At 37.0% G+C, this 14,331-nt stretch overlaps 1 protein-coding gene across 1 annotated transcript in view; it reads right to left on the bottom strand.

Moving 5' to 3' along the window:
- Positions 1-13,803, bottom strand: part of LOC104470251 (5'-nucleotidase domain-containing protein 1-like) — a gene marked incomplete at both ends in the record, with an annotated part of 37,451 nt that extends 23,648 nt beyond the window's left edge. Inside the window, 2 exons of the mRNA XM_010085105.1 lie at positions 8,738-8,835; positions 13,629-13,803. Of these exons, the coding sequence (XP_010083407.1) occupies positions 8,738-8,835; positions 13,629-13,803 (273 nt within the window). The remainder of the gene's footprint in view (positions 1-8,737; positions 8,836-13,628) is intronic.
- Between the last annotated feature and the right edge of the window lie 528 nt (positions 13,804-14,331).

Genomic DNA, 14,331 nt, shown 5'->3' with positions numbered 1-14,331 from the left:
AAAAACTATTTTTTTTTTTCTTTTTTTTTTTTTTTTTTTTTTTTTTAATAAACAAGGAGTTGTTTATGAACAACATTGGAAATAATGGGGCCTATCTTCCTACAAAGTCTTCCACTTGGATTCACTGAATGTCTCATGGGATGCACTCTCATGGATATTCCGGTAGCTGGGTCATTTGTGGCCAGGCTATCCTGGATGGATACTCTGGTATCTAATAAGGGCTAATTTTACACTGCACCCTTTCTTTGAGCTGGCAGTGACGGAACCATCTTTTCCTCTCCAGCCTGGAGAGGCTGTAATGTCTCTGAGAACATTAGGCCACACTCAAACGTGTGTGAAATAGCACTACTGACAGAGGCTTGCAGTAGGGAATGGGCAGAAATTCCTGCTCACACAAGCCATGTAATTGCATAAGCCTCAATGTTCAAGAGAACAGACTAAATGTTAAAGAATTAGCCTGTGTCTGGTAGCTCCTCTGGCTAATATGGTTGAGATACTGACCAAAGAATCACCAACCTAACCCAATTTCCAGTGTCTGGCTTGGCTGATAACCAGCTACCTCCTGTTACAGTTTGAAGGGGCCATCAGCTGAAACCTCAGAACTTGGCCTGTGCTCTAGATTTCCAGTGAATTCCTGTGGTTAGGCCAGCACTGTGCCCTCCTGGTATAAACAGGAACCAAACTTGACCATGCAACCTGTAGCTTCTGACGTGCTGTAAAATGCCTGAGTGAGACCAGCCATCGTTAAGAGTATATCTAAACGATGCAAGGAAAATCTGGCCTCCCAACACTTCTGAAGCAAATACCAGTAAAGCCCCTTCCAAGAAAAACAGAACAAAACAAAAATGCTCCATTCGTCTCCCTAGGAGAAAGGAATGTCCTCTCTGCTCAGATTGCCTAAAAGGATGTACTGTAAGGGAAAGTTTGTCCTGCTTGTTCTTTGGCTACCACACAGCCTAACTACTACAGAGTGCAAATTACAGAAATTACAGCAGCTTAACTATGTTATTGTATGAGTGGATACATGTACCACCAATGCAAACTGCAGAGTGGTCCCTTGCATCATTTTACAAAAGTGTTATAAAAGATACACCGCCAATTTGTAATAAAAACGTACTTCCTCAATTTAAAAACACTTGTTTTTATGAGGCAATGACCGACCATCAAACATGGTACCCAAGGACTTTGAAAACTATCAGAAAAAATGAAGCTTTATGCCAACATTTTTCTATCATCTTTTAAAAATGTCTTGTGTCTGTTTGTGACTTTAACAGTCTACTCTGCAAAAGCTTGAGAGAATGTGCTGGCCCATTTATTTTTTTTTGTATCTGTTTTAAATGCTTTCATGTAGACCACCATACTGAACATGTGAAAAACAAAATCCAGACTGTTATTGTCAACTAAGACTATGTTTATTGAAAATGAAATAAAATCTAACTGTTAGAAAAGAGGTCCTTAACTACAGTGTCCCATCTTACCTATCCCATGGCTTAATTACAAAGCTTGATGATGTCATAGGAAATTATCATCTCTATGCTCAAATTATTCCCAAACTGCTGATTCCAAACTACATGCAGGTACTATCTAGCAAACTTTAAAAAAAAATATTTGATAAATCACTTTGATTACAAAGTCACACACACTGATTTTTCAAATATTTGTCGCAGCACATAAATAATTTTGGGAAACCAGAAGTCCCTGAGACAGCTGTTTACACTGCCAGAAAAAAAAACAAATCTGTTGAGTGCCTGATATATGTGCAAACACAGTACAAGAAGTGGGATAGTCTTATACTAAGATCATTTAAACAAAAGATGGGAGGTGAAACAGTAGGCCAAGGAGCCTGACATTGTAGATGTTTGGAAACACCCTCTGAGCTTCTTCAGTGGATGATGAATATCTATATGAAAAGAAACTCCATACACGAGATTAAAATTGTTTGTATGTCTGTCCCACTGTCAGCCTTACTGGCCTACCCTAGGCTGCTTTTCAGAAAGTGGAATCAGGCACTGACCATGCTGCTGAAGAGGGTGTCAGCTGAAGGAATCATCTTTATGAGGCACTTCCATAATCCTTACGGATTTTATAACAAAAAATAAAAATCATCAGGTTCCATTACTGAATATGAAGATCTTTCTATATCATCATCCATACCAATTAGTACGGATGCTGAGACAAGAGCAGGGAATTATTTCTCACTGGTGGCCTGAGTATAGAACCGGATACTTTATCCCTCAATACAGTGGACCTCCTATTGCCAGCTACATACAGAACCTGTTTCTGATATTAAAGAGTTAGGAGACTCTTGATCTTAACATCATGATCTCATGAGGTACAAAACGATCTAGTTTTGAAAAGCAAAGCACAATATATGATTATTTATTAGATATAACCCTTCTTTTTCTTTCAGAAAAAACATGAGAAAATAGAAAATAGACAGAAAATACATGAGAAACAGTGCCAATACACTACAAAGAATTGCTGAACAAGATTTCCTTGAAAAGAATGGCATTGCTTTCACAGACTATATTTCACTGTGGGATATTATAACAATACAAAGCCAGTCATTTTAGAAGACATATGGGAAACATTTATGGACTTTATTTCTCCTGAATGACGCAGTCTGCAGCTAGTGCAACCTTTATATGCCACTCTGTTACAAGCTGTCAGCAAATATGCATTATTATGTGGCCTCGTGTTATAGGATATTTCCAGACAGGCTGATATGAAGAGGCACCATCTCCAGAAGAATGGCAGTAAGAACAGCTGCATTAAATAACAGAACACCCTGAGTCATTGGGGGGTATAGATTACATGGGTCTCCTCTGTGTTGTTATTCTGCTTATGTCTTCTGAGAAGTGGGAAAAGAGGCCCTTTGTGGGCTTCCCCCAAAATGCTTCCTGAGCCCAGAGAGCCTCTGGGAGGGCAGTGCCGCATCCCCTGTTCCGGCTGGAAGGTAAGCTGGGAGCACCAATCCGCGCAGTACATTGGTAAATCAGTTTAAACTATCTGACACATTAGACTTATTTCAAAAGTCATCTTTGAGGCAATGGTAGAAGTCAAAAAGCAAAGCCTTGAAATTCAGAGAACCCCATCACAGAGTGAAATCTCTCTGTGTGTTTACAGGTGCTGCTCTGCTCCTACTCTGCCTCCTCCTGTGCTCTCTCTCCCCATCACCTGGCTCCCCCAACCACTCTGGTGAATCCTTGTCTCACACACATGCCCTTGTGCACCTCTGCATTTATGCCAGATTTTCCTTCCCCCCACCTCCTCTGCTGCTTGTGGGGGGAGCAGTGGGCATCGGAGATTCAGCGTTCCGTGATAAAGGTCTACCAGAGATCCATGCCAAATGAGGGAAGAAAAAGTCCTACTTAATCCCAGCAATGACTTGTGGCTGGAGGAGAGCAATACAGGCCAAATCTGTGGAAAATATGTCAGGCTTTGCAGACAGAGGACCACAACCCATACATTTGGATAAGGATTCACCGGTGCAACAAAAGACCAGGTTCCTCTTGGGAGAGTGTGCTCTCTGACAAATACCAAGTCTCTGCGCAAAGACACCAACAGTTGTGCTGTTGTATCTGTGATTAGCTAAAGGCTAAATCTAAAACTGGTTTTAAATTCAAATGTGAACCTACATTTATGTATGAAGATCTGATGATCTAAAGCAAGACAAGATCAATAAGAAGAGATGACCAGAATAACTAACACAGACAAAAAGAGCAGACAAGCCCTCTTGAGTTTTAACCTCACAGGCTGATTTATAAAAAAAAGGTTTTTCTTATCAAGATAGCCTTCACTGTAGAGGCAGCAGCTGAGATACATTAATAGGTAATCATACCTTAATATGTAATCATAGCAATTATAGCAACTGAGCTATACTGTAGACTCAATACAACATGTTCTGGTTGAAAATTTAAACACAATTTTCTGGAGATGGAATTTATGTTCTTCAAATAAGTGAACAATGCAAGACTATTTAAATTATACACTCCTTGTAAGGGTGCAATACAATTTGTTTCAAAATTTCCACATCTTTTATAGATATCCTACAGTTTTACTAAAGGTCTTTAAAATATTTACTGGGTAGTATTTTGCTATTCTTCTGGTGGTAAAGACAGAAGTCTCAAATAAAAAGAACGACCTAAAAAGAAATTACATGGCTTACAAATTTAACTTGCAGGAAAATAAAGGCACTCCCTTGCTGATCCCACTCCTGAGGCCTAAAAGGCTTTAGAATATAAAAGCATAAAAACAGTCATATAGGCTCAGCCCTGATTCTCCACCCGGTTCTGTATCCCAACTCTGGCAAGAGTCAAGCCCAGATGTCACAGAAGATGGCAGAAGAAAACTTAAATATCAGACATGGGATCATCTACTTCTTCTGAAGTCTTGCAGTCCCTGATTATCAAAGACCGTCTTCAGCCTAGATGTGTGTCATTTATACCCTGTCCCCTTATTATCTTTTCTAATCAGCCCTTTCAGTTTATAGCATTTTCCTGTATTTTTAGGAGGCTAGAAAAGAATCACTGAAGGAGGAAAAAAGCTTCTGCAGTGAGCTGTTGAAATGGTGGTTACCAGAGAATTGTAAAAAATTGGAGGACTGAAAGAGCTTCCTAACTTGGGGGCTACATCACATAGCAGAGGCACCATAAGCTGGACAGAAATTCAAGTGCAGGAATATGGCAGACAGCCTGGAAGCGCAATTGAAAGTGGGCTTTGAACACCTAAGCCTCTCTGCAGGAGAAAGAGAGTGGGTTTGTTTCTCTGGGCATTGGATAAGGGCATACGATCTCACAGAAATACGGCATCAACTGCCACTCCATAGATAGGATAGTTTTTGGCCTGCGTATATATGTACATGTACACATGAAGATATACACACACCTTTAAACATGCATTGTACATTCAGACACTGAACAGTCAGCAACACATTTTTAGTTTATAAAAAAAAAAACACCCAGATAAAAAAACGACAGTAACTGTTCCTGAGCTGGAAATAAAATATATACAAGTCTTATTTAGGAACAGGTGAGAATTCCCTGTGCATACAAACTTAAAGAAGGCCTTCAGGGAATTTATGATTATCTTTAGTATTTCTGTTTTAATTTTGCATTCTAAAAAATGCTACAATCAGAACTGGAAGTCAGGCTAGTAATCTGAGAGACATTAATGAGTGATGTGGTAAAGGGAAAGCTCTGTTGTCAAATGTTACAGAAATCTTGGTATACTGCAGATTATCAGATGAGTCACAACTGTATTTGCTATTCATATTCCTTCAAGTTCTTCATGGAATAATATATTATTTTAAGCTAGATGCAGCTGTTGAAAACAAAGAAAATCCTACATTCTCAACACAGGATTTACACAAATAATTTTGACGTGATCCTTAGATTCAGTAGCTCAAGATACCATTAGTGCTTTCAAGAACCATTTAAAGAATTTCCCCGTGTAAAAAAACTCCAAAAAGTAACCTTGTTAATAACAAGTAAACTATGGGGTATTCGTATTATGTGAGCAAAGTTTTTTTTGTATAACACTGTTCACATAAACTATGTGCTTTGCTATGTAAGCTACACCTAACTAGAAAAACTGTTTTGCCACGTAAAAATAAATGCACCTGTTCTAAAACCTGGAAAGATACATATAAACTGTTCCTCTATTTAACAGAATGGTACTTCAAAACAAAATTATACAAATTAAATAATTAATTATTGTGCTTTTTCAGTGCCCCCGTTCAATAAAAAGCAGTCACATGAATCTTTTAGGATTTCAAACAGTGTTTTGGTTGCTTTAAATGATGCATGTCTTAAAACTCAAATGAAGCATTTGAGCATTTGATGCATTTTTAATTGCACAATTAAAATAATTTTTCATGGTTTCTAAATGGATTAGTTCTAAAATTACTTGTCTACTGAAAAAGCATTTCTGCAGCAGTTATCTGATATCACATTTCTAGACAATGCCGCCTTTGTCATCTTGTCCTGTTTCTCATCCTCCTTCAAATGTTTACTGAACACAGTCGCCTTTTTGAAGTTATGCACTGAAAAGAATTCATCCTTCTCTTTAGCAAGCTTCAAAACCTTTTCCTTAGTAGATCTGCAGCAAAAATCCTGTTATATATAGCTAAAATTTACCTCCAGTACACAATGCAACACGAAGTGTTTGAAATTACAAACATATTCCATGTTATGTGCCTTAAGTCCATTTATAACACAATTCCTTGGAACAGAAGGGAATATGTTATTATTAGGAATCTATTGCAATTCAGACCCACTGATGGATGGAAGAACATGGCTGAAACTCAGCCCTAGAGTAATGGATAGGATTGATAAGCAGCTACTTAAGTTAATTTTCTGCAACAAATTTCTTCAAGCTTTGTTTCACTTACTGGAGCTTTTTTCCCCTAAATTACACTAAAAAAAGTTTACTCTTTGTGCTTTAAGAAATATTTACTATTATATCTACCTCTAGGTTTTTTCCTGTTTCAAAGCAAAGATAAGGAAGTTTTGTCTCCCTGATATATTATGTCCAGTGTTCTCAAGAGAGGAGAGGGTCTCAAGCACAGGGGCCAAACTCTGCTTGTGCCTGCAATCTATAGTGGCAAAAGGATAACAGAAAAAAGAAAGTGAAATTTTGAATTTTCAGTAGTTCTGATGTGAAAGAAAGCTGTAAAAAATTCCTGTAAACCGGGCACCTTCCCTCCCACCAATGTATTAGAAGCTCCACCATATGCTGTTTCAGAAATGAACTGTGTTCTTTGGTATCTGCGAAGATTGGGTGAAACTATCAGTGCCTACCCTGAAGCTATACATTTGTTGTGAGGAACACAGCAGGAGGGCAGCAAGAGATATATTATAAAAATATATTATTAAAAAATATTATTTTTTACATTTTCTCATATAATTCCTCCTATTTTGATGGTTTAAACTTCACACAGTCTTAAATAAGCTCTTCACTGCTTCAAAACATGTCTCTAAAAACCTGCCCTATATATATAATTCTTTGCTTTGAATGTTCTGGTTGGTCTTTCAGAAGAAACCAGTTACTGTCAATCAAATACAAATATATTAAAAAAAAATCCACTCACATGTTAGTATTTTCAGCAAATTATTTATCTGATGATCGCTTTCGTTATGTTTGTGTCCCTAATTTATTTAGATAGTGAGGTCTCCGGAACATAAACATCATTTTATTCTGTATTAATAAAGTATTCATGTATTGAGTGATCAACTGTCACTTGAGCCTTTTTGCAATGCTGAAATATAAAGTGAATGAAAACCAGTAAGTCAGTAAGAGGACTCCAGGGAACGCTGTTCCTGTCTGAATGCATGAGAAAGAAACAGCTTCATGAAAATTGGTACTTAGAATCTAATAAGGTGATTAAGCTAAGGCTACACAGTATTTCTCAATAGAGACAGTAATTTCAAGTCTTCTCCCTCTGTTCTCTCTCATTTGTACAAAAAAACCCCCCAAAAACCCTTGTCAAAATACCTTGGAGTTTTTTGGCTGTCTACTAAATTTACTGAAACTGGCCAACAAGTTCAAAAGTTGCTGGCCGGATTACTGACAGAGGGACACAGCAGGATTTCCGTAGGAAGTCAGGCTAATCAGATTGTTTAAAAAATATCCAAAGTTAATTACATTTTATTTTAGATTAGTATTAGATGAAATGAAATAAAATGCTTGTAGAACTGAGCCTTTTTCACCCTTTATGTTTTTGCTTCCCCCCACCTCTCTGGCAATTTCATATAAATAGTTTCAATTTCCCTTCTAAGCTTATTTTTTCCCAAATTCCCAACTTGGCAGTTCCTATTTGAACTAATCCTTTAAAAATCACATTTAAAATATTTCTTTCTTATTTTCCTATATAAATACGTGAAACATTAAAATGGAGTTTCAATATATATTTCCACCGCTCATTCTAGATTTACTGTAAAAGTTCAACAGGCAAAATTTCTTTTGGACTGGAACAGCTGAATTTCCTGTCATAAAATGCTAAAATACAGTTCAATATATGCTGACTTATGCTATTTTGGATATAAAATTAATTTTCACATAACACTTAATCATAAAGGTATTTACCAAAAATATGGAAAAATTAACTGTCTTCAGTCATGTTTCTATTGTTACCTGTAGTTCAACAAATAATGCTCTTATGAACCTCTTTTGTTACAACCTTAATTACCTAATGGACAACACTGCCAAACATTTTAGAATGCTTTAATTAAATTGAGTACAGGGGCACTTCCTTTTCACCTACTCTGTCATTATCTAGCCAAAGTACACACATTTAATACTGTCAGTTTTCCATCATAAATAATTTCCTTCAGCCTTGCAGTTCTATTTGTATTGTTTTTTGAATTTCCTTTAAATTCTTGAAATATTTCTGCCATGTTTTTTCCCAGAACTAAATTTCATTTTCTGTGTATGACCTTGTCAGCACTATAAAGAAAAAGATTCTTCCTTTTTCATTGATGACACCAATGCCATTTTTAATTACTGTCACAGCTCTGCCTTTTCATTGTCCTCTGCACTGTATATCTTATTTTCTCAGTGCTCCTCAGTCTAGAGGGAGATTTTTTTACTAGTATCTCTTAAAGAGTCTTGTGTAGAGTCCATTTTTTCCACCTAATGTTAGGTTTTCAAAATATGTTGTCCAGTCCTCTCACATTTATTTATTTATTTATTTATTTAGAAGTAAGCAGATGGGAAGGGAGTCATGACAGCAACTTACCAAGAGTTCGGAAAGGTCTTTGGTTTGGGGTGTGGGAGAAGAAACCAGGTTTCAAAGCATTTGTGATGACAATGTCAAAATACTCTTCAAAATCATTCCTAGAAAGTAAAGGAAATTGAATTAGTTAACCTAATGAATTATCTAACATGCCACTAAATACTTTCAAAGACTTAAAAAAATAGCAAAACACTTCTTTAAGGCACTTTATTTTCTGATGCTTGTTCAGTGTCACTATTGCCCTTCTTTTCCTGAGGCTGTCAAAAGTGAGAAGACAGCTAGCTGAGAACCCACAGTGCTGTACCTTCAGGATCACTCACTATTTGTCCAAACATCTTCCTTGGCCCAGGGAGTTCTTAAATCTCAGGAGAACATGTAACAGATGACATATTTTAATCTCAGGTGACAACATGTGCATAGACAAGTACAGAAAAGTGTAAATGAGGGATTCTCCTTTATAAAGGAGAGAATATGAAGTCAAGTGATGGGGTAGGAAGTAACTGAAACTGAAGTCACTGAAACACAGGTGCTTACATTGTTGGTATCCATACTGTCTGTATGCACAGGCCTAATGGGTGTCTAATGATGCCACTGTAGTCAACAGAGATCTAATTAACACAGCTAATGAAATCTAAAGGGTGGTTTCACATGCCCTAAAGTTGAAACGGCATTTTGCTAGCTGAACTCTTTCTTCAGACTCCACTGGCTTCTCTGACTAAATCCCCGCTGGTTACAGGGAGGTTGGACATGGGGCTCACCAATAAACACCTACCAAGTACAAGTCTTAATTTGCCAGCTGAATCCCACCGCTAAATTCAGATTTTTCAAATGTCCATAAGAATACAGATTGATATGTGAACTGTGGAAATCCCATCAATTTAAATCGAATTGAACATTTCTGCATGGTATATAACTGGGATTTATTTACATTTAGATATTTTTTAGAGACCTGTACATAAGTCAGTGACATTACAAAGCCAAGAGGAAATATAAGCAACCTTTGGGAACATTCATGTCACCTGTCCTACCATGAGATGGACTGTTTCTGGAGGTGCTGGTTATTCCTACTCTAGGAAGGGTCTTCTCTGTTTTAAGGAATGTAACCTCACACATTACATCATCAAGCTGGGAACCATAACAAGAAATAATAACAATAATGCCTGTCTACAAATTTTGAAGTTACTAAAATATAAAATTAGACAAATGTTAGTCAAAGTGTGGGTTGTTTTTATTATTGGATAATGTAAATATTCCCCATATGTGATGCATTGTCTTATTAGAAATGTCTCATTGCTTAGGTGACTTTATTGCCTGTAACATCCAAAAAATAATGGATACTCTTGCATGGAACAAAGAAGCCACAGATGGCAAGTACAGGATGCGTACAGGCACTAAAATGCTATCCACAGTAGAGGAAGTTTACTGGAAATAACTGTGTAATTTTCAAATAATCTACAATCTCCCATGAGACTGAGATATCTTAACTAAAAAACTGAATGCTCTCCCTATGAGCTTATCTTCAAGCATTTATTTTTGTGCTCTAAATTACATTCCAGCCTTAAAACAGAATGTATTTAAATTTCCTTCCTCTAATGAAATTTTAGCTTTGTCTCTTTTTCTCCACTTGTGACCATATGTAACCTTTACCTTTTTAAAAGAACTACTATCAGATCTGACAACAGTGTGTTTTAAAAATTAGCTTCTGTGTGGACGATTCCAGAAGTTGAGAAAAGAGGCATGGCTTTTTTGTCCTTAGGTGAAAAGTATCAGTAGAGGTAAACTTTTCAAATTAGCATATGGTGCAAATAATGCTTCCATGGGTAGGTTAAGCTTGAACTTTCCAAATAAAGCCAACACTTCAGGAGCACAACAAAGACTTATGGGAACAGTGGCAAGTGCTTTATATAAAAAATTCAACACAGAATGAACAGAGTTTTCACAAGATTTGGTTAACTTTTTACTGATTTGATGAAGAAAAAACTATGTTTTGTGGGGAGAAGTGTTCTCTGTGGCCTTTTTTGAATCATACTAAATCTCATGTACAAAGCTACTGATTTTATGAGAGCCTGTATCTTGTGTTACGTTACTGAAACACTATACATGATAAAATCTGCTCCAGTTACTGCTTGTCCTATTGTGGCCTGTGGTTACAGCAAATGGCTAAGACAAAGGGTAGGATGTATCTCACATAACTTTATCCATCTAAAAATTGCACGCTGAATTCACAGCTGGTGGTCTACACCATAGACAGAGCCAATGGAGAAACATCCACATTCTTAGAAGGTAATTCATCCCACTTATTTCAGACATAATTCTATGGTACAGAATGAATTGCCAAGGATGGTACCCAGTGTTTTCTCTCCACTAACCACAGAGGGAATCAAAATGACCAGCTTCAGAAAATCCCTAGCTTTCATATGGCTAACATTCATGAAAAGGGGAAATGACACTTGGCTTCAGTGACCATGTGATGACTGACTTTGTCTTTATGTGTGCTCCTGCCAATGCTTAAACATTCAGTTACCTTGACACGCATTCTCGTGGTAGGTAAGCCTGAAAAGTCATGACATGATGTTGCTACTTGTGTGAACGAAGTCGCACTTGCTTCTGTAGGTTGAATAATAAGAATGTGCTTTGGCCAGGAAATGGTTCTCATTTTATTTCAAAATTAGATTTTCTCTTAGACTTCTTCTTATCAGAGTGTCTTTCAGTTGAGGACAACTTGGTCAGATGAACACATCTGGGATAGTTTGCACTTAAATGGTAAATGATACACTTAAGCATGAATTTCCCAGCATTGATTTTATGTGGACAATAAATTTTTAGCCAGAAAGGAACTTCTTTATTTAAGTGCAAAAAAATTGTTACAAGGTAATAATACAATATTAGGAGTAAGAGGCTAAAATTTCACACACATCTCCATTTTTCATCTTTATCCTTAGGTTTTTTTTTTTTTGATGTAATACTATACAGTTCTGAACTTCTCAGTATGACATTGAAAGAAATTAACAAAGGACTACATAGAAGTAATTCATAAGGCTTGATGTCAAGAATAAAATGCAGTTAGCTTGGTCAAATTAAAGTTAAGGGCAGAGATAACAGGTGTAAACATAGACTATATTCCAGTATAGCAAAAAAGCAGCACAGGTGTGTAGAGTCTTATTGTGTGATATAAGAGGTACGGAACAAATAAAGACAATAAAAAGTTTAGAATTATTTTCAGGAAAAAAATACTTGAGTAAGGTCTAATGGACAGTGGAGTACTCAGTCCTCCAAGATATCTTGGAAGCCACATTGCATGAGTTACTGGAAAATATGATAGTAATAAACATTGTAGAACATCCTACACTTATGTGTAAAGACAGAGTGATCCAGTATCCTAGCAGAACATCTCTCTTCTGTCTTTTTAAAGGCAACCAATCCTCTCTGCTGCCTTGCTTAATCTCTTCAAGCAGGATCTCTACAGCTGCCTTAAACAGCTGAAACATTATTCACCAAAGAAAAGAAAGCCAAAATAATTATATGTGTCCAAGAATTTAGTTTTATATTAAATTTTCATTCAGAAAACAACTAGACAGATCTACACAAAAGAGTTAATCCACAAGCATCTTACTCATAAGGAGAATTGTTCTTTCTGAACAGGTATATTTTTGCCTCAAATGAGCAAGTAATATTCATGCAAGGTAGTGAGAGCTGGCACAGCTGATGCTCAGTTCATCATTTAGCCCACAGACTATAAAAGAGAAGTAATACTAGCAGGACTGATTTTGAAAGGTAGTTTTGTTTTTCACCTTACCTGTGGTTTTCTTACAGTGTCCCTGTATTCACTCTGCTGTTCCCCTGCGTATCCAGATAGTCAAGGTAAGCTCATATGGCACTACTTTGTTTCTTTGACTCATTTATTGAATAGTCTTACTGTGTCACTCACCTAGCTGTTTGCATCACTGATTAATTTGTTTCTAGGGCTGTAAGTGATGGTTCTGCTGAATTTCACTGAATTTGACTTGACCAATCATGTTCTTAACATTACAGCTAAAAATAGCTGTTGTGACTATTTGCAGGGGTTGATAGTGACAGGACGAGGGAAATGATTTTAAACTAAGAGAGGGGAGATTTAGGTTGGAAATTAGGTGGAAATTTTTCAGTCAGAGGGGGGTGAGGCACTGGAACAAGCTGCCCAGAGAAGCTGTGGATGCCCCATCCCTGGAGGCATTCAAGACTAGGCTGGATGGGGCCCTGGGCAGCCTGCTCTAGTGGTTGGCAACCCTGCCCACAGCAGGGGGGTTGAAACTAGATGATCTTTAAGGTCCTTTTCAACCCAGACCATTCTATGATTCTATGATCAGTACCTACAATCTCAACCAATTGCCAAGTGTAGTGAACTACCTGTTTTATCTTTTTTGCTGTGATCTGTAAATGCACCTTTGTCATGCACAACCATCTCTTCGAAACCACCATTGGGAAGATGTATTTGTAAGCTTTTCCATGCAGATTGCACAGAAATGAAATATTACTGCTACTTGCACTCACCACTGCAGAAGCACAGAAAGGAAGTGGATTGAGTAAGAGAGTCTAACAAAAACTTATGATAAAATAGGAATTCAGATGATGTATTGGGCATTGGCCTGAAAGATATTCCTTGTCATCTTCAATCCCATTACGATGCCCAGAAAAGATGCAGGATATAAGTGTGCTGTAGGTCAGCTCACTGGCTCATAGGTGGACTACTCTGCCTTGAGTACTCAGTAACACTCTACTGGAGAGAGCCGCACCAGAAACCTCAGATGCAAATAATTCACAACACATAAAGAAACTCAAATTAACTTCCCTGTAGCTCAGGCTTGTCTCCAGTTGCTGTCTGGCAGATATAATTTGAAATGGACATTGCACTCACCCAATAATATATTCACACACGAGCCTGCAATAGTCACTGTGAGAACTAGTAATTAATAGCAGAATCTTCCCAGCACTCTTCAGTTGTTTCAGCCACTTTTTTACAGACTCGGGACATCTTTGTAAATATTTGTCTGGATGACTTTTCACTTCTGGGAAATACATCCCACAGTCTTCTAAAAAATTAAAACATAGTTATGTATTATCCAATCCTGCTCACAAACCACTTAGTCCACACAACAAATATCCTTTTATGTGCAAACAATACAATTTTTAAAAGGCAAAGCAAAGTTTAAAATTTTCCCTGGGTTGTAACTCAATATAAACCAAAAACCCAATCAAACCAAGAGGATACACTGTAGCACAAATAAGTTTGTATGACTTTTCTCTTTTTTTATGGAATTTTCATAGGTTTTTTTTATGTTCTTTGGTCATAAGAGTAGATAATAAATTACAGACTATAGTCTTACTATGTTCTTTGGTCATAAGAGTAGATAATACATAAATTACAGACTATAGTCTTATGCAGCAAATAATTACTTCCTGTTGCCTTTGCTCAATTTTTGGATACTCAGTTTGTGATTTTAAAATGGGTTTAATGTCTAGAAAATGGTGAAGACCTGAAACTACTAAGAACATCTGTTCAGTTGCTTCTGACACTTTAGGTTAGCATTGCTTGATCAATAACATACATTTTAATATTT

This window comes from Pterocles gutturalis, unplaced genomic scaffold, assembly GCF_000699245.1.
Source record: "Pterocles gutturalis isolate BGI_N339 unplaced genomic scaffold, ASM69924v1 scaffold38891, whole genome shotgun sequence".
In the NCBI taxonomy this organism is placed as follows: Eukaryota; Metazoa; Chordata; class Aves; order Pterocliformes; family Pteroclidae; genus Pterocles; species Pterocles gutturalis.
This window is presented reverse-complemented; position numbering and strand designations above follow the sequence as displayed.